Source organism: Dysidea avara, chromosome 3 (assembly GCF_963678975.1).
Source record: "Dysidea avara chromosome 3, odDysAvar1.4, whole genome shotgun sequence".
In the NCBI taxonomy this organism is placed as follows: domain Eukaryota; kingdom Metazoa; phylum Porifera; class Demospongiae; order Dictyoceratida; family Dysideidae; genus Dysidea; species Dysidea avara.
Genome location: NC_089274.1, coordinates 9,089,383 through 9,109,158, shown reverse-complemented (window position 1 = coordinate 9,109,158; position 19,776 = coordinate 9,089,383). Strand labels below are relative to the sequence as shown.

The 19,776-nt window shown below is 36.4% G+C and overlaps 1 protein-coding gene across 1 annotated transcript; it reads right to left on the bottom strand.

Moving 5' to 3' along the window:
* Positions 1 to 2,593: 2,593 nt before the first annotated feature.
* On the bottom strand, positions 2,594 to 19,221 carry LOC136249257 (protein NLRC5-like). Its single transcript, XM_066041220.1, has 7 exons — positions 19,025 to 19,221; positions 16,832 to 17,077; positions 16,690 to 16,737; positions 15,002 to 15,049; positions 12,745 to 13,017; positions 12,644 to 12,697; positions 2,594 to 7,303 (listed from the first exon to the last, which is right to left on the bottom strand). Exons 1-7 carry the CDS (start codon positions 19,047 to 19,049, stop codon positions 2,682 to 2,684), a joined length of 5,316 nt encoding a protein of 1,771 aa, XP_065897292.1. The 5' UTR covers positions 19,050 to 19,221; the 3' UTR covers positions 2,594 to 2,681.
* Between the last annotated feature and the right edge of the window lie 555 nt (positions 19,222 to 19,776).

The window sequence follows — 19,776 nt, the reverse complement described above, 5'->3', positions numbered from 1 at the left end:
TCATGTCTCAAGGAGAGAGGGGGTGTATGTAATATTATCATAATGCCTACAGGCACAGTTAGCTGCTTAGAAATACCTGTATGCATGATTGTACTTGCTTTACCTTTGCATATCACACAGGTATATTGCCACTCCATATTCCAGTGGGGAGACATCTTTGTACAGTTGAGCCAAATAATTGGTAGCCAGTTACATTTATGAACCAAAAGATGAACAAAATGGCATATTTCAGTTCTTTTAAAAAAATACTTTTTTTTCAGTTTTTGACTCCATATTTACTAGTGGACATAAACTTTTCTAAGGCTTCATGGAAACTTTCTAAGGTGGTGTTTAGGCCAGTGCTCCATTCGGATTATGGCAAAAAAGATAGGAGATCTCTATGAACCATTACCATGGCTCATGATAGATATATAATTTTGTTTCATTCATCATGATCAGTAGTGGATGAGTTAGGTGTGTGTTGTTTCTTTCTTTCGATTTCTAATACAATGAAGGTGTGCATGGATCCACCAAAGGTACTGTGAAAAATTGTGTAATCAGCAATCACACTGCATGTCCCAATTTTATAGATTATAGCAACCAGACTGAATAAGTACCAGGATATCTTTCCAATATCTCCCTGCAAGAAGTATAGGTTTCTCAAACTCAGTAAGTTATTTGTGTTGTGTTCTTGTGATACAATAATCATACCAGTGAATTACACCATTACAAGCACTTTTCTTTTACATACTTTAAAAGTGTAGCTATAGCAGAAATTTGCAAACAAACCAAAAAACAAATGATCAGCCTCCCAGTGGGGCCTACAATGTAACTATGATCATTATTAATGTACCTTGCCCTAGACTCCAGTCAGGTGTCTCTACTATGCTTTGCATGAGGTTTTCAATCCCATACAACACCAGTGCATATTAAAAGAAATTACCATTAAAGAAGTTATGGTATATTAGCTATATGTGTACTTAAAGTTCAGCAGTACTATAGTCTGCACAAAATATAATCTCTAATTGATAAGCACTTCTTTTGACCACTCAAGAGTGTAAGTATAGATATATAGATTGTGGAGTTAGATGTGGTGTGGAAAGTGTCTTCATCTACAATCAAGTTAGTATCATCACATTATTTAAGTAAAGCACTTCTCTGAGTCTGTTGCACAGTCCCACAATGCCTTCTTTTGGCTGAACAATAAAATTTAAAACACACTTGGACATGCATGGTTTAGATAAAATGGCTTGTGGTTGATATATATTTATCCCAGTTTCCAGAGAAATATTTGATGAATATATATTCAACTGTACTAATTGTGACTCAATGAGCATGGCCCCTTTGTCAGCTATCAGTGAGCAAGCTGTAGTAATTGGCATTCTTAGAAACTGTCCAATACTTGGAAACAGACTTACAACTACATAATAACCCTCCAGGCTCCTCCTGTGGACTACTAGTCCTGAGTGGTGACATGTATATAAAGTGCTGGTTCATTGTGTAGCAATAGAAGTGTTTTGTACAGTGTTGCTACATGGAGACTTTCCCTTTTCAGCTTGTTTGTATGTGTATACATTCTTGTGAGCATGCATGCAACATGTGAATGTGTCAATATAGTGCAAGTGCATGATTTCATGATATTTCTACCCTATAGAAATCAGCGTTCTTGTGAAAAATAAACAACCTGGATGTTTGCTTATATCTCTTTAAATCTGTATTTAGCCATGCCATTCAAGATTTATTACTGCACAATCAGTGAAATAGTCTTAATACCAATATACCATGCATCTCAAAACTACATAATAAAACTTGAAAAATTTGCTAGGGGCATGTCCCCCAGAATATCATCATGTTTGTTGTGTGCTTCAATTCTACTGTGAAACTATAGTTGCCCCATCCTCCATGGGCTGTTTCACCAAGGTATACTACACATTTCCACAACCTCACAAATACACAAACACACTTATATAATTATGCATACATAATAATACCGGCACTTACTCATTCCATATGTCTTGTTCCACCACAATCTACAATAAATTCTTTCAGACACTTTTTTTTCGGGAACACAGTATTCTTGTGGAACACTTTTCCGGCTTTTGTTTTGATGCTCAGTCCTCCAAAATTTTGTCCGCTATGTATCCATTGTTTTATCATTGTTAACTTCAATAATTGTAAACTGTAACTGTACCGTTGATATTTAGATATCTTTGTATTTATTGTGCTTGTGTCTTGGGAAGCACCCTCGTACAAGCTTTGCCTTTTGGTGTCACCCTGTCTTTTGACAAATCAGATAAATACTAATAATACTCCTGTTTCCAAGAACTAGACAGCTACCATACAGTTAGTTATATCAACAGTTGCATGTTTATTAAGCTATTTGTACGGTTGGGTATGTGTAGAATTTCCATGGAAATTTTTCCAGCCCAGCAAAGATTTTAATAATTATACTTCTAACAAGCCTTTAATTATAAGTGAGTTTAACTTGGTTAGGTGCACTAATGTATGTACAATAATTGTTAATAGTGATAATGGACAGGTGGGCAGGTAGACTTTTATCTGTGATCCTTAATTGAACTTTCAATTCTTTGTACTTGTGTACCAATATAGATAATTTCTATTTAACACTAAAGTAGCTATACACTACAATTCCATGTATAAATAACAAAAGGAACATTACAGTAACAATTAGCTGTTTTACTTCAAATATATGAAAGTTTAACACAACTTGTTTCTTTTTTGCGGTAATGATCCAATGCATATTCTTCATCAGCACTGGTACATAATGCATTCATGCCTTGTTCACATCTCTCTTTGTTCACTGTCTTTATTTTATCTCTTATTTCTGCTGCATGTTTGTAGCAAACGGGTAACCCCAGGTTAATAATAGATGTATTGAAATACATTGCATCCAGTACAGTCATGTTGAATTTAAATGCATTATCAAAAGATTCATTTAAAGAAAGATTCAATGCACAGAGGCCCTTGTTCACTTTAATTGCTTCAGCAAACATGTTTACTGTTATAACAGTGATATTACAAGAAGACACATTGAGCTTTTGCAATGTACAGTTTTTCTTAAGACATTCAGCAATGGCTGCTATTCCATCACTTTCCAACATGTTATGTGACACGTCTAGTTTTTGCAATGTTGTATTCACGTAAAGGGCTTCTGCAATTTGTGCTGCCCCCAAACTAGACATACGGGTTACTGACAAATTAAGCTTTTGTATGGTTTTGTTGTGTTTAAGGCTATCAGCAATGTTTATTACTCCGACATCACCTAACTGATTACAAGAAATATCCAATTTTTTTAGTGTTGAGTTTATTCTTATAACTGCAGCCATCTGCTTTACTGCATCACTGGTGATACCACAACTTGACATGTGAAACTTTAGTAGGGTATTATTGCTTCCAAGATAATTACAGATGGTTTGCATTGCTTCGTTAGTAATATTACTCTTTGAAATGTTTAGCTGCTGTAGAGATTTGCTGAATTGTATGATCCCAGTACCAATTAGTGTACCTTCAGTATATATTTCAGAATCAGACAAATTCAGTTTCTTTAACGTAAAATTAATTTGAAGACATTCACAAAAGTATGTTATCCCATCACACAACCTACTACGTGAAATATTTAGGCTCTGTAAAGTCTTGTTAACTTTAAGCCCTTCAGTAATTTCCCTCACATCTGTTTTATAAATGTTACAATTTGACACATCAAGCTCTACAAGTGTTTTGTTATGCTTCAAAAATGTACAAATGATAGCTCCCATGTCATCAAAATAACAATTAGAAATTATCAACTTTTGTAAGACACTGTTTGTATGCAATCCTTTCATTATTTCGCTTAATCCAATAGTAATCTGATTTGATGACAAATTGAGCTCTTTTAGGGAGGTGTTAGCATGAAGATAATCACCAACGGAATTCATTGCATCCAAAGAGGGAATCAAAAACCCGTCAGAGAGATTAAGTTTTTGAAGTCCAGTGTTTAGTTTAATAGCATTCATGAACTTCTTCATTCCCTCAGGACTAAGTGAATTTTTTGCCATGCTTAACTCTTGCAAAGTATTGTTACTCTTTAAACTGTTACCAATAACTATTGCTCCATCATCATCAATGAATCTGTAAGAAATGTGAAGTTTTTGTAGCGTTTCATTAACTTCAAGGAATTCAGCAATATTCTTTGCTCCTTCAGAAGTGACTTTAATGTGATGCAAGTAAAGTTCTTTTAAAGTATTATTTTCTTTAAGACATGTGCCAAGAAGTTCACAAGCATAATTAGCATCCGTTAAAAATACAAGTGGCCATGTTAAGGTTGTATCACCCGAGATGTCTGCTATCTCTAAATATGGATGCAGCATATTAAAAGAGTAATAGCTAGTCACAATGACAGCTATCCTATGATCAGTATCTACATCATTCCAGGAAGCATGAATTTCTAGTGATATATTGAGTCGTTTAATGCAATTTTCTATTTCAAGCAATCCAGACTTTGTGACATTGTTCAACTGAACAAATAGAGTTTTTAAAGCAGAATTTGATTGAATTATTCTTAGAAACTCTACCAGTCCTTCATTAGTAATGTGATTACCACTAATATTGAGTTTGGAAAATTTAGTTCCGTCCCTGATTGCCTTAGCCATTTCTTCAGTTCCGCTGGTAGCAATTTTATTAAATGACATATTTAAGTCATGTAGACTAGAATTGTCTATCAGACATTTACATACAGCTATTGCACCATCATCAGATATTTCATTAGCAGAAATATCAAGTTTTTGCAATGATGAATTCTTGCTTAAAGCTGGAGCAATTAAACCTGCTCCAACATAACCAAGTGAACAATGTGACATGTTCAGTTCTTTTAGTGTTTTATTATGTGAAACTGCACTGCTGATTATTTCTACTCCTCCATAATCACCTATGGGAATACATGAAATATCTAACTTCAACAATGAGGAATCAACTAAAATGATTTCACTAATTGACTTGCTTGAGATAACATTACTGGATATATTTAGTTTTTTTATTCGACTTTTATTCAGGTAGTCACGAATAAAGAAGATTCCTTCATCACTCATAGTTATATCATTGCATGAAACATCTAGTGATTCCACTGTTTGATTATCCTGCAATACAAAGGCTATACAACCTACTTCATAGTTTGTCAGTATTTGGTTACTAAGTTCTAAATTGGCTGTGCTGATCGTTACTTTACTAGTAGTTACTTTTTCACATAACAGATTGTTTATAGCTAGTACTCTATCATTACTACAGTTCACTGCAGTGCTAATTAGCACAGTTTTATTGACACCAATTTCCCTAAAACTGATTGGTCTGGCAGAGATATTGAGCTTGATTACTGAGCATTTGGTTTTAACCAGTACATCCTTAATTACTTCCAACTCTTTCACTTCAATGCTACATAATGTCAGAGACTTCATTGTTGTGTTTTGTTGTAGACCATCCATAAGTTCACTAGCAAATTGCACTATGCCACTTAAACGGAATCCTCCAAACAGCATTAAGTTAGTTACTAAACAGTGTTTAATAGCAGTACAAAATACAACCCATGGAGATGAATTAGAACGGTTACAGTCAAGATATATGTACTCTAAAGTTGACATTTTGTCTTTGTTTTTGATAATAAATTGTTTCAACACATTCATCAGATCCCTTCTAACTACATGACAATAACTAAATTGTAATGCTTTACACTGTATGTTAGATTTGGACAGGAAAGAAATTATTGATAAAAAGTCGTGTGGAAAAAATGAAGCATTGCTAAAACTAATGTCACCATCTCTGAAAAAAGAAAATACTACTTCTGGAATGTTTTTGCTCTTTGCCTCTGTGTAACACTGAAATAAATGCAACCATTTAATTTTATCTCGTGCAAGATCAATGTGTGCTGTCCTAAAACGTGAGAATGCCTCAGAATTTACACCAGTTATTCCTACATACATAACCCACATATAGTGGAAGAAGCCATTCCAAAATGTCTCTTGCAACAAACAGAATTGCTCATCACTGGAAAGAGTTGCTACATGATAAGCAGCTAAAAATTCCTGCATAGTAAAATGCAGAAAGCTGAAGGAAGTTGTTTCACCAGCTCCAAATATAGAATAGTGTGCTACAGCTTTCAATAAACCATAACCATCTGGAATGTGAGAAGTTTCAGGACATATTTCCTTTATTTTATCTGAGGTAAATATTAATCGATGAGTTATCATACCCTCATAAGCCAGCTTACATAGTTTACATACTACAATGTAATCTTTCTCAGATAGATCTCTTAACTTGCTCCCTATGTTAGATGTACTCTGTCTATGTGTCTTTTTCAAGCTCCTGTATATAGAGTGAATGGAAAACAGTTCATTCAATTCGGTTAATGTTTCTGGTAATGTGCCTTGCTGGAAAAGGTACATAAGAATGGACATATGTAGAGGAATGAAACAGAGATCATCAATCATGGGGTTGTCCTTAAGGAACTTTTGAAGTTTGGTGTTTTTATCAGGTGAATCTGAGAGTGACATCGCAATGTACTTATCCCTTTCTTCCTTTGCAAACCCAAGAATCTCGATTCTTCTATCAACATGGCCATGTAAATCAAGTGATACGGTTGGTCGTGATGTGCAAATCATTACTGCCTTGGGAAATAATTTATCTTTGACAAGTTTAAGAATGAATGGGTTTTCTTCATGTGGGTACTCATCTAATCCATCGAGCACAAATACTATTTGGAATTGTTTAGAATACAATAGCATCCGAGTACAATCAGCTATATTAACATCAACAAAAGTACCATTATTTGTTAAGAACTTCACCAGATCACTCACTGTCCTGACTTTCCATAACTCTGGATTACGAAGGACCAGCAAAAACAAGACGGTGACTTTTTCTAATAATTTACCATTAGCCCAACAATATGCAATTTCCTTAGCAAGCATGGTTTTGCCTATACCTGGGGCACCTTCTATTAGAACATACAGTGGTGGTGAACTATCTTCACTTTGCTCAACAGAACCTGTTGTAAACATATCACTGAGACTTTTAGTTACTTTGCAATTACCAAGCCTTGGTCTTTTAGGCTCAGGCTCGGCTGCTGCCATGTCATCTATTGCAAAAGCACCTTCTTCATGACGTCTGTCTATTTCCATAAGTTCTTCCTGTGTCCGTCCATTTTTATAGTGTGTTACAGTTATGCTGACATACTGTTTTATTTGATTAGGAGGCCAATCAGATGTAGCAGAATTATACCTTTTTGTTTTGTATAACTCACGATAGTAATATCCCAGATCACTAATTGTTGATGGTATTTCTGCAAAAAAAAATAAATACATACATACAAATAAAATGAATTAAGGAATGCTTGCTATTAAATATAAAATATATAAGACACAATTATGAATTTTGCAACAATCACTGAATTAGGGATTAATTCTGCACTAGTATATCTGCAGGTGTAGGCGACTTCTCTTGTCATGCTACTTTGTATTACAATTTAAATTATACACAATTTTTCAGGTTTATAACATTGCTAGTATCTGTCTGTCTGTCTGTCTATCCATCCATCTACCTGGGAATAATGCAGCTAGATAATGTCAAAAATGAAATTGACAAGTTGTTGCCAGTGCATATGGCATCACAAGCAGTGTGAAAATACAGGTGTACAAAACGAGTAAATAGAATTCAAGGAAAACGGGAATGGGAACAACCAACGGAAAATGCCTTATAAAGGTCATCATGTTAAATGCAGGTTGGATACGTTGGATTTTACAGCGAAAATGCATCTTTGCAGCGTTGTTTAGATCCTTTTGCTAAAACAATCAAAACACTCTAATAGAGCAGTCACCTGCAATAATAAAACATTCTAATAGAGCAGTCAAGAATGTATCCCACCAGTGACTCACATTGATGGCCTGTGAATTGATGGACTATAGATTAGGTATATAGACTAGCTAAATCATCAATACTGAAAGTTAGCTACTCCTTTGAAACCACGAACATTTTAAACCATTAAATTATTACACCACATAAACTTAATTATTAGTTTCTCATCCCTGCCCGCATGATTGTTTTTCTTACCCCATCATGGATTTTTTATACTACTGGTGGCTGGGTGTAGCTATCTACCACCTCTACAGTTAGTACCTTGCTAGAGCAGTCTAAGAAAACTGCATTCTAAGCCATTTTAGCTAGCTAATTCAGCTATCTAGTCAGCAAAAAATAAAATAAAAATCCGCCCTCCTGCACTGCTATTTTGAGTACAGGAGTAATAATTAAGTTTATGTGGCCTTAAACAGTAAATTAATAACTAATGATGAAAACTGAGACTCATACAGCACTCTAGTTAACTGATAGAGCCTATTATAGGCTTCAAAAACTGCACCTACTGCTTCCAGATAAGAAGTCATATGATGGGAGTATTTGTCTATGTATGCAACACTACCTGCAAGCTGAAGTGGCTTCAAGAGGAATGACACCAAAATTTCACAAAAATGTTCACAACCCTGACTATATATTATTTGAACATTTATTAACAATTGGAGCCATGCACCTACCACATACCCATCATGTGACTTTTCCTGAGGTTTCAGGTACAACTTCCCAAATCCACATGCAGGCACCATATGTCGCTTAATCAGAAACCTATAATGTTATAAATTTTTATGGTTTCAAGGGAGTAGCTAACTTACAATGCTGATGACTTAGCTAGTCTATAAACCTATAATGTATGACAGCTATAGCCCAGGCCATCAATGTGGGACCCTGGTGGGATAGTTAACAAAACATTCTTGACTGCTCTATTAGAGTATTTTAATGCACGTGACTTCTCTATTAGAGTGTTTTGATCATTGTAGCAAAAGGATCCAAAACAATGCCACAAAGACACATTGCACTGTAAAATCCAACCTATCCAATGCATAATAACCTTTATCAGGTATTTTCCGTGGGTGGTTTCCGTTCCTGCTTTCCGTTCCTGTCCCATTCCCGTTTTCCTCAAATTCTACTTACCCGTATAAAACGGTACAAAGAGTGGCAACGAGTTGTCACAAGTCGTTGCTTATGGCACCATATTATGCCACAACAAAAAAAAACTCACCAGTGGCATGTGCCTTTTGGGGTTCTGATAAGTGTCTGCCCCCTTTCCTTTTATCTTCAATCATGCCTTAAAATGAAACGATATCAAGGTGTTAATTTTCTGTACTGACAACTTTCCATATTTAGACACCACAAAATTATTCAAAGAGCTTGCACCACTGTAAGATGTATGTGTTACCATAGATCTATGGTATTACTAGTTAGTACACACCATACCTGTAGCTGTACGATAAGATTGACCACAGATGTAGCAGCACCAATAAATTACCAAGCACTCAACATATCCCTTAGCCCGTACTTATTACAATTGATCATATTGACTGTGCCTCTTACTGGTAGCACAGTGAATAGGAGACACAGAAAAACCATGCCCATTAAATATTGCATACAGGCCAGTCATCTGAGTCCCACTTGAGACATCATCATACAGTACAATAGTAGTGTATAGTAGGGAACACAAAGGAGTAGGTGTGGCCCACGAAATAACATCACCCAAAAAACAGCCTCGATTTTCCCTGACGACAATGAGGCAGTATTGGTTAGGTAAAACTAAGCCCAAGCAAGCTTTCAGATCAACCCGAAATGCTTTCAACAAGTTGCTACGGAATATCAAAAAAATTTATTCAACAGAATTTTCTTGTGACTGAGTAACTAACTGATGCCTTCAGACAAGTGTAACTCGATAACGGCTAAGGCTATGGGCTTGATTTTTTCACTGTTTGACATTGCTTTAGCCCAAGGGGTGCCTTTTGGCATACCACAGTACATACAATGCATTCTTCATGGACTTATCAGTGTCCTCCTTTGTGTCCCATTCATCTTTGCTGACCCTACTTAAATTTTTAATTAATAACTTTATACTAGGCAAGTAGCAATTTTATTTTCAATTAGGTATCGTAAGAATAAAAAGTAGCAAAACAAGAGAGGTCGCCTACACCTGTAGATATACTTAATCCTTAATAGACCACTTTATTTAAAGGCATGAGGAATTTAATTAAGGATTGGCAATGTCTGGAGTACATATTTTCTAAACCATGCATTGGTTCCCATACAAATTTGTATGTTTTTCAAAGTGTCTCACAGACTTACAGTTCCTTGGTTTGAAATGAAACTTGGACACAGGGTTTACCACCTATAGAACTACCAATTGGCACAAACAGAGTGAAATAGCATGTTCATAAGTGAAGATATGGCTTCAAGAATGTAGTACATGTTGTAGTGAAGAATAAGCCTATCAGTCACAGAAACACTTGCTGAAAATATCCTAATGTATCAGTATCCAGTTCTACAAGCCCTAATCAATCCTTAATGACAGTGCAGTAAAGGTCAAATAATGCTATACTTCCATTCTGTTACTAGATACTTTGCCCTGTTGCTAGATACTTTGCCGGGGTCTGTAACTTACTTTTATAATTGATTTTGGTTTAAACTGCTATCCTGTGTGGTCTGTGGCAATGCTAATGTGAGTGTCAGTAGTAATAAAGGTTGAATTTTATCAAAAGTCATAGTGTAGAATGAACTACAGGTACCCGATGACTAGTTTTCATATCAAATGATCACAGTGCAGCAAGCATTATGACTATACTGCTGTTGTGTGCTTATTGGTCTCCCTTACTAATGTAAAACAGCATTTGCAATGTCTCAGAACGCTTTAACAGGGTGATAAAAGAGTGTTTATTACCATGCTACAAATTATTATCACTGAGTGCACCCATACAAGTAATGAGCAAGGCTCTGATTGACCTTGTCAGTTATCTCTAGACCATAACTACATTAATGAAACTAGTTTCATAGACTTGTGGCAAAGCATAGGCCAAACAATAGCAATTTTCAAGCAGAGGAGGGTGGACACGATATAAGTGCTACTGAAAATTATTACCATTAATTCAATGTTTCTAATACCAAGACTAAAATGAAGTGATAAAACCTGTTTAACAACAGCCACATTTATCTTGTGCTTCTTGTGACAAACAGAAGAAAATGAGTACGAAGGTGTCCTATTTCCTGCTTGATTCTCCATGAGAATACACTAGCGGCGTCCGCTTTCCTTTCTTTAATTCCATGGGAGCGAGTATAGGAGGCTTATTGTATATCATAATACCTTCTTCAACAATTGTTAGGCTCGAATACAAGCTTATAAGGTGTCTCTAGAATGCAATGTATCGATTCCACCGACAAACTTACTACACATGTGATCCTCTATAAATTCAAGAGCAATTTATGTGCCGGGAATAGCGGGGTAGAGTGGGGCAGACCGGATAAATATACTAAACGTGAAGCACACTTTCGAATGGTGCTTATTTAAACTTCGTTGAAGGCTTGGTTATACTTTTAATACAAATGTAGTGCGCATGTCCACCCTCCTCTGATTTTCAAGAAGGCAGTTCATCCACCATTGTACTCCAGTGATTATGCAATAGCTAATTTACTATCCAATTAACATTCCATGGCTTCTGGTAAAGTAGTCTATTCAGTCTATAACATGACTGGATTAGGGATTAAATTTCCACTAGTATGTCTTCCCTAATTTTTATTTCAACAGGTACAAGAAAAAATTAGGACTTTAAATTAGATTAGGGATCATAGAAATAAAATAAAAGTTACACTTGCAAATATACTAAATCAGGGGTTAATCTAGGGGGGATGAGATAGCTATTCCCCCCCCCCCCCTCCCTCCCCCCCTAGGTTTATACCTTAAGCCTTGAGAAATAATTGATCCCAAAGTTGTATAATCCAATGGTCAATATTCAATGGCATCACAGTAAAATTTCACCAAAATTGAGTGTATTTACACCAAAATATTGAGTGTATTTACACCAAAATATTGAGTGTATTTACACCTAAATTGTCCTAGCCCCCAGACCCACTAGAATCTGAAGCAACTTACTTTGCCCCCTCTAACTTAATATTCTGGGTTGAGCTCTGTAAATGCACACTGAAGGCGTGGTGGGATTAATTACACCTACGTATGTCGTCAATACTGCCATGCATAGTGAATGATATTATGAGACTATAGTTTCTCATTAATATTATTCACGGGATAGTGCAATATGATAATGCCATAGATACTCAATCTTTGGGTGTAAGGCAGTTTCATGCACAAATATCCAAATATCTCAATTGTAGCAATAAATTATATTTTCTGTGTTGTCTACATGACTTGGATACAATGTAAGTAATTTCCACGAGTTTTTAAAACCCAAATGTCAACTGTGACATTTTAGCAATGCTGCAATAGTATACCAAAGACAGTCATTGCTTAGTGTAAAACTCATATTTGAAAAATCATAACATCACAAGTTCAGTAAGAAAATTTGCAAATGGATTGTAATTGGAGTATTCTTTAATTGTGTTGACTGTTCATTGTGTTTGCATTTATTTCATTTGAAATAGTGGAGGTCATATACTCCCTGTGCCCCCACTGAATCTGCTGCTAAAACCAGAAAAACTAAAAACTTAAACATGCACATGTATCAAAATGTATTTCTAAATGTAGTGCTAAAGTTCATGTACTCATGCAAATGTTCTGTGTACATGTAACTTACACGTTACTCACCTGCATTCTCTGACTGGTTATCAACAGAGGTGCCACAACGCTTTATGCTAGGATCTACACAATGGCAACAATTAAGCATATTTGCAGAACACTTCTCTTACCATTACACAGATAATCAACTGGATCAAGGCCAAGTTGCTGTCTTCTCACATTAGTAAGAGCAACCTCCAGTGTTTTCCATGTAGCATTAGGAGTTAACTTCAACCATTTGTGCAGAGTTTCTTGAAAACGATCCTCAAATTTCCAATAATTTTCTTCAACAGTTTTAAGCACATCAAAATCTAATTGCAACTCTATGCCTACATCTTTCCAATCAGTGGCATATTTCTTGACAACATATCTGTTGAGGTCTCTCGTTGTTGGAGCATCATCCTCTACAAGACACGTACCAGTAAACAGTTTGGGCTTTACTTAATATGGCCACTACAAGTGAGATGGTCTTAGCAGGAGGATGTATGTTTGGAATGTGTTAGATATGGTCACAGTGAAACAAAACATACACCATCAGATTCGCTTCTTTATGGAACATATGATTATCTTATGTACCATTAAGTTCTAAGCATGAACAGCCTTCCTGTTTGAAAACATGGGTATAGCCCAAAAATTATACCTTGACGAATTTCCAAGTTCAAGGTGAGCACAAAGAGACAAGATCAACTCTATAGCCTATTGCACCCTTGACTTATCAAACAGTAAGGATCTCCCCAAAAGTGACAATTATCACCTAAAATAAAATTCTACCTTTAAAAACCATCCTAGAGACATTTTACACAACAAAAATCTCATTTACAGAATAATCTAACATCATTAAAAACAAGAAAACACCTACAGGCAGCCAGATATAGAATTTAAACAAAATCACTAAAACTCAAATTTTCATCTGCCTGCCTGCCTGCCTGCCTACCTGTCTGCCTGATCACAGTCACAAGGCTGGAGGCCAAACAAAGCAACACACAGCCACCATTTTACGTTGCCACAATAACAAGCATGTGCTATTGGGGTTCCGACAAGTGTGTACCCTCTGCGCCTTGTCTTTCCTTTTATCTTCATTGTCCTAAACTTCAATTAGGCTGTTCATCCTCTTCTTCATGATGCAATAAAACCATATCAAGACATTAATTTACTGTATCAATACTTTCCTTGTGTAGCCTATTCAGATGCCACAAAATTATTTAAAGTGTGAATGCTCAGTAGATACCTGTAATTTCACAATTGGATCGAAGCCAAACCCATTAACAGATTAATAGCGATTTAACATTCTTCTTAACAATCTATTTAAGAGATCACGATGACCACACTCCTTATTATTAACTGTATTTATAATGCTAGCAAAGTGAAAATAATTATGAAATAGTGATATGCCCCTGGTAGGTGAAAGGCTGACTCGAGATACTCTAATACAGCAGTCACCCTAATAGAACAGTCACATGTGTATAGCTGTATGCTACAACAAAAAACCTAACAAAAATTAGTAAGTTATTTTTAAACGAAGTAGTGACCCAAGCAATAAAAAGTAGTGAAACAAGAGTAGAATGGTGGCATTACAGCATAGCTAGGTGGAAAAATCCCTACATTGCCACTGAACAAAATAATTGTTATAATAACCCAATGTAGGGATTTTCCCACCAAGCTATGCTGTAATACCATCATTCATCTCTTGTTTCACTACTTTATTGCTTGGATCCCTACTTCATTTTAAAATTAATAGTTTTTAAAAAATATACTACCGTACACAAGGAAGTTTAGACGTAAGAAAAATTTGATGAATTCACACTTCAGCAGATTTGACGAATAAAATGTTGACGAAACTTAAGAAATTGTAGACAAAACCTGTACTTTTAAAGGCACTTATAAACATTTGATGAACTTAAATTTGACAAATTGAAATGATTCGTCAAATTTTTCTGACATCAAAATTTCCTTGCGTACGGTAGTTTTGATTGATTAAATAAGCACCTGTATACTTTATTTTTCATACATATAGTCACTGTAAAAATCTTCCTGCTGTCTATTGCTATAACTCCAAGAGTATTCATCAGATAAGGCCATTGGTTTTCCCTCTAGGCAACAAAGAGCTTATAAAAAGAAGTTCAAGAAAAACAAACTAGCCAGGTTTTTACTCAGCGGGTCACATTTGTAAAAAGATTAATCTATTCTAATAGAACAGTCAGTTACTCAAACAGAACACTTAGTACGTAAAATTCCAGAAGGCTTTTTCTGTGAGGCTTATAGGCCTGTATGCTTCACATACTAAGAATGCTTTGTACCATAACAGAACTACCATCTAGCCCCCCTATCTAAAATATCTAGCTATTCCTATTATAGTAATAATACACAATATGCATACAAGTCACTTACTATTTTTAATCTGATCAATCACTACTGCACCCTCCACTAGTGTTACACCTATTACAATATCCAATGTCACTACATCAACAAACGCAAATCCCTTTATGCATTACACTTCAATAACATGCTAACCATTGTACATAATTGGCCAGGCCCTAGTTGTTACACAAAGACAAACTGATTATCTAACAAGCACTAGACTGTAACTGCGTCATTGCTATAATACTATAGTATGGTAGTACTGAATAGGTTTGGACTTTACCATGAAAAAATAGTGATCAGAAATCAGTCTCACATATATCTTTGGTGGCTTGGCAGCAGAATCAAGCAAAAACTGCCCTCAGTACAATTTGAAGTGCTTCCAATAAGTTGCTACAAAGTTTTACAATTTTCTGTTGACTACTAACTGATACCTGATACAAACTACAAACATAACTCTATAACAGTTGAAGTTATGGGCTTGATATTCTCACACTGCTAAAGTGCCTATTGGCATACCACAGTATATACATGTATCATGGACTTCCTGTTTATGTCTAATTTCTTGTTGTAACAGTGCATAGGTGTTGATGTATGATAGCACGTGCATGGCTTTGTGTGTGGCCCATCACAAAAGAGCACAATGAAAATCAACTGTTCTCTTTGTACCACACCTCCAACAGTTATACACAGTAAGCAGATTGATTCTAGACTAACTATTCTCCATATACAGGGCTGTGTATGCTCACATGTATGTGCTGTATTTTAATTACAGTAGATCCTCAGTTAACCAAACACCTTTGTTCCTGGAATAAAGACATATAAGTTCAGGTAATTGGAATATGTTTGGATAACCATTGATTTATATATGAAGTTCTGTTCAGTTACTCTAACAGAACAAAATGAAATACTCTAATTGAACAGTCACTTTGGTATTCAGATGATTGAAGTGTTCGAGGATCCACTGCGTCTCATTACTTCAAGCATACTATACATGTAGTTAAGGTGGCGGTCAAGTGGTTGCCCAGGATTTTTTAAATGCTGTACAGCTGTATGTCTTTATCCATTCAGAGTTCAGGGGAAATCTACTAGAGCTACGCAATAACAAGGAGGCATGGACCCGTGTTCCGGCTGAGTGAAGAAGCCTCTTCAGTACTATCAAGAGTTCGGTGCTATATATTATTGGGAAAACAAACGCAAAATGGTAATCGTCCCTATTTTGGTAACCAGTGATTCTTAACAGTCTCCATGTTCCTATGTATTATTATCATCACTAGCACTACAAAATGCACAAACCTCACACTATAAGTTCAAGAAAAGCAGCTCTACTACTGCTAAACTTCTAATTGCAGTGCGGTGTTTATAAAGGCAACATCTAGCAATCAAAAAAATTGGGGCTGGTACAATGAGCCATTGTGAGGAAAATGTATACACCCTATACCAGGTCCAAAGCATGCTCAATGGTGTAAGCTACATAATCAATGTGGACTGTACAAAGGTGTGCTCGACACAGCATTTCTATTCTATGAGAGATTATAACAAGGGGTTGTTATAGTGTATTCTGACTAGCTGTATAGGTTGTATGGTTTTAAGGTTTCAAATAGCAAGGACGCCAATTTTCTGCTTGATTTCTACCTTAAAATGTAAATATACAAAGCCCATAAGTGCTTACAGGCTACTCAGTAAATACAACATTATTTTATTTACTATTCAATGACCTTTCATGGTTAATGAGGCAACAGAAGACTTTTCAAGCACTTTCTCATCTACAAAAAAAAAATTACAATTAAATACTTTATAGGTACTGTAGATAAACTGCAAGGTAAAGAAATGTAGTCACACATAAAGCAGGTGACTTACGTTCATCTGCCAAGTTCTTGTAACCAGCTTTCCTTAGGGCACTCAGCACACTCTGCCAGGACACATCACCACCCTTTAAATACAATCGAATCATTTCTAGTCGGCAATCTACAACATTTCCACGGTAAGTGTTCTCAATTTCTTTTGTTTTGGAACCAGTTTCATCATTAAGGAGGTAAGCAGCTACCAACTTCCAATCTGCCACTTCCTTAAAAAGTTGTGTTAAAGCTGGATATGTAGGAGGTTCTATAGGAGAAATGGTGATAATTATTTTACATTGAACAATTCTCTATGTATTCTACTGCACTTTTATTTTATTTATTTTATTTATTAATGCTTTACAGCACAAGTGCTGAAGGTCTGTAGGACACCTGGTCCTACAGCCTGCTCAAAGACTTTAGCTACTTAGACTTTAACTACTTAAGGTGTGTTTGAAAAGTTGGAGAAAGGAGAAAAAATCCATGACTGGACCTAGGTAGCCTCGAAACTGCAGCCATCCGATTTCGAACGCTTACAGGAGTCTACCAGGTGGTCAGGATGTTTTCTCCTTGTTATTTTCATGTAATTATATCCATAGGAATTCTAGAGAGTAACTCATTATCTCTAAGTACCCCAAGTAGAACCAAATGGACTCTAGTTTATTTATTAATGCTTTACAGCACAAGTGCTTTTAGCGTACGTGCATCTAAATACTCAAGTTTCATGTATTCACATTGGGGGTTATTGTACAAATTCTATCTGCCAATGTTCATAATTCCCAAGTCAAGAGCTATCAGAAGACGTTGAGGGGCCTGTGGCAATGAGAACAAGTGGGAACACTTTGGTACTTAATGAAAAAAACTATACAAGTACAAATAAAAAATAAAAAAATTAGTTTTGATTATACAGGGATCATTATATTATTTCAACAACAAAAATTTTGTGGTATCCAGAATAATTAGATCACAAGACGCTTAGTGTCCGGAAATGTACTCTCAAGTGAAGAATGGAAACTTTTACGAGTGAAGATTTCAGATCTAGAAGCCATATGAGAATTCCGGAGCAACATAAGGCGTAGCGACATAAGTATACGTAAATATACGGAATTATACAAAAATTTTCAAGAATATAAAATTCGCAGTGGATATTCGTCCAGCAGCCAGACATATATATTCGTCACCCCCATGACAACTTCAGTATTAAGCACACTAGTGTGTTTATGGTAGGCATGAGGTTGAGAAGGCATGAGGCTGCCACTTTTCGTAGGCATGAGGCTGAAAAGCGTCGTGCTTATGAGGAGCGTATACACAAAGTAGAGCATGGCAGTTTTACCCCATTAGTTTTTTCCTCCTCCAGTGGAATGGGGAAAGCAGCCACTACCACCTATAAGCATTTGGCTCAATTACTCAGTGAGAAGTGGAGTTCCCCATACTCAGTGGTGATGGGCTGGCTCCGTTGCAGTTTAGGGTTCTCCTTGCTTCGCTCCTCCATCATGTGCATCCGTGGTTCTCGATCACGCTCTAAGCGTCCTGGTGTGCCCCCGGCAGTAGATCTCGCCATCGCAGAGGGGCATCTACCAGTTCACTAACATTCCCTGGGCTTCTGTAGGTTCTTTTAGGTGTCTTTTCTGTAGGTAAATTCTTTCTTTTTCCCTTTTTATGCTGTTCTTCTAGCTTGTTTTCCAGAGACGTGTGGGTGGGAGGGAGTGCCACTAGGGCCAGAGTAAAAATAAATAAATAAATAGTGTGTTTATGGTGAGTTCGAGGTGAGCTAGGGTTGGCAGGTGTCTAGTTTTCCCCTGAGTATTCGGCTTTAGGGCACGCGACCAGTAGTTTGCCCTGGGTCTTGTACTTTAGGGCACACAGCAAGTAGTTATTAGCGTTAGAACTCAGCTTTGGTTTCTTCTTCACCTTACTTTAATGGTAGTAACTAAGGGAGGTGGGTGGCTGGGGGCATGATGGTCAACACGCTCTCACCCCACACCCTACTATCTGAGGCACCGGGCTCGAGCTCCCCCCGCTCCTTTTTTTCTTTCTTTTTCTTAACACCCTTTTGTAGAAGTTCTATTTTAATCACGTGACTACGGGACGAATATCCACGCCTTTAAAATCAACTAAAATTTGATATTTAAAAGAGGAATCGCGGACTCCCCTGGACACACACGCACAACCAATTACAGGAATGCATCACTAGATGTCTTATTAATACACTCACCACTGCTAGAGTTTTCCTCAGTCATTACAAATCATTAGCGTTCATGTGACAAAAAACGTTATCGATTCATTGATAGCATAGAACTCAAAAAGCGGGTAGCTTAGCTACCGGCTACCTGTCGCTCGTCACCGTTCGTATTCAGGAGGGAATTGGTAAATCACGTGACATAAAATGGTCTATGACCGACTGTGGTCTACTCGTCAGCGAGCTCGTCAGTAGATCTAGATATCGAGCTAGACATATTAAGATTCTCTCTGAAACTCACGGAAACAATGACTTCACCTCTAGAAAGGCACGTGTAAGATCATATAAGCTAGTCGCATGTATGTAATTTAAGGGAGACTGCTCAGTGCAGTGCAGTTCAGTTTTTTTTTGTTTTTAAAAAAATCTTTCTGAAACATACAAACTTACAACACAAATATTACACTACTTACACATAATAGTATAACTCAAAATTTTCTTTGGTATAGCTACAAAAGTAAACAAATTCCAGATTTGTGTTCCCCAGAAATAGGGTCCGCAATCCGAAGAATCAACTTTTACAAATTGATCCCCCTACCATTGTGGGATGTTCATTGTAATATCCCATTGCTAGATCCACCATGAAACCAGAAATACGATTGTTGTCTTCACAGAAATATCGTTTTTAGTATCAATTTTGCAAGATGCAAAGTTTATTTTTAAAATTTTATGCTCCACCCAAAGGGCCGGATGAAACATGCTACTTAAATAGATCACATATGAACTTGTTG

Bases quoted from the DNA above. Each gene is read 5' to 3' on its own strand.
- LOC136249257 (XM_066041220.1), bottom strand. From the start codon at position 19,049: ATGACTGAGGAAAACTCTAGCAGTG. The intron at 16,738-16,831 runs GTAAGTCACCTG...TTTTTTTTGTAG, and splicing joins CAAGAACTTGGCAGATGAAC to ATGAGAAAGTGCTTGAAAAG. The intron at 13,018-15,001 runs GTAAGTGACTTG...CGTGTCTTGTAG, and splicing joins GATTGATCAGATTAAAAATA to AGGATGATGCTCCAACAACG.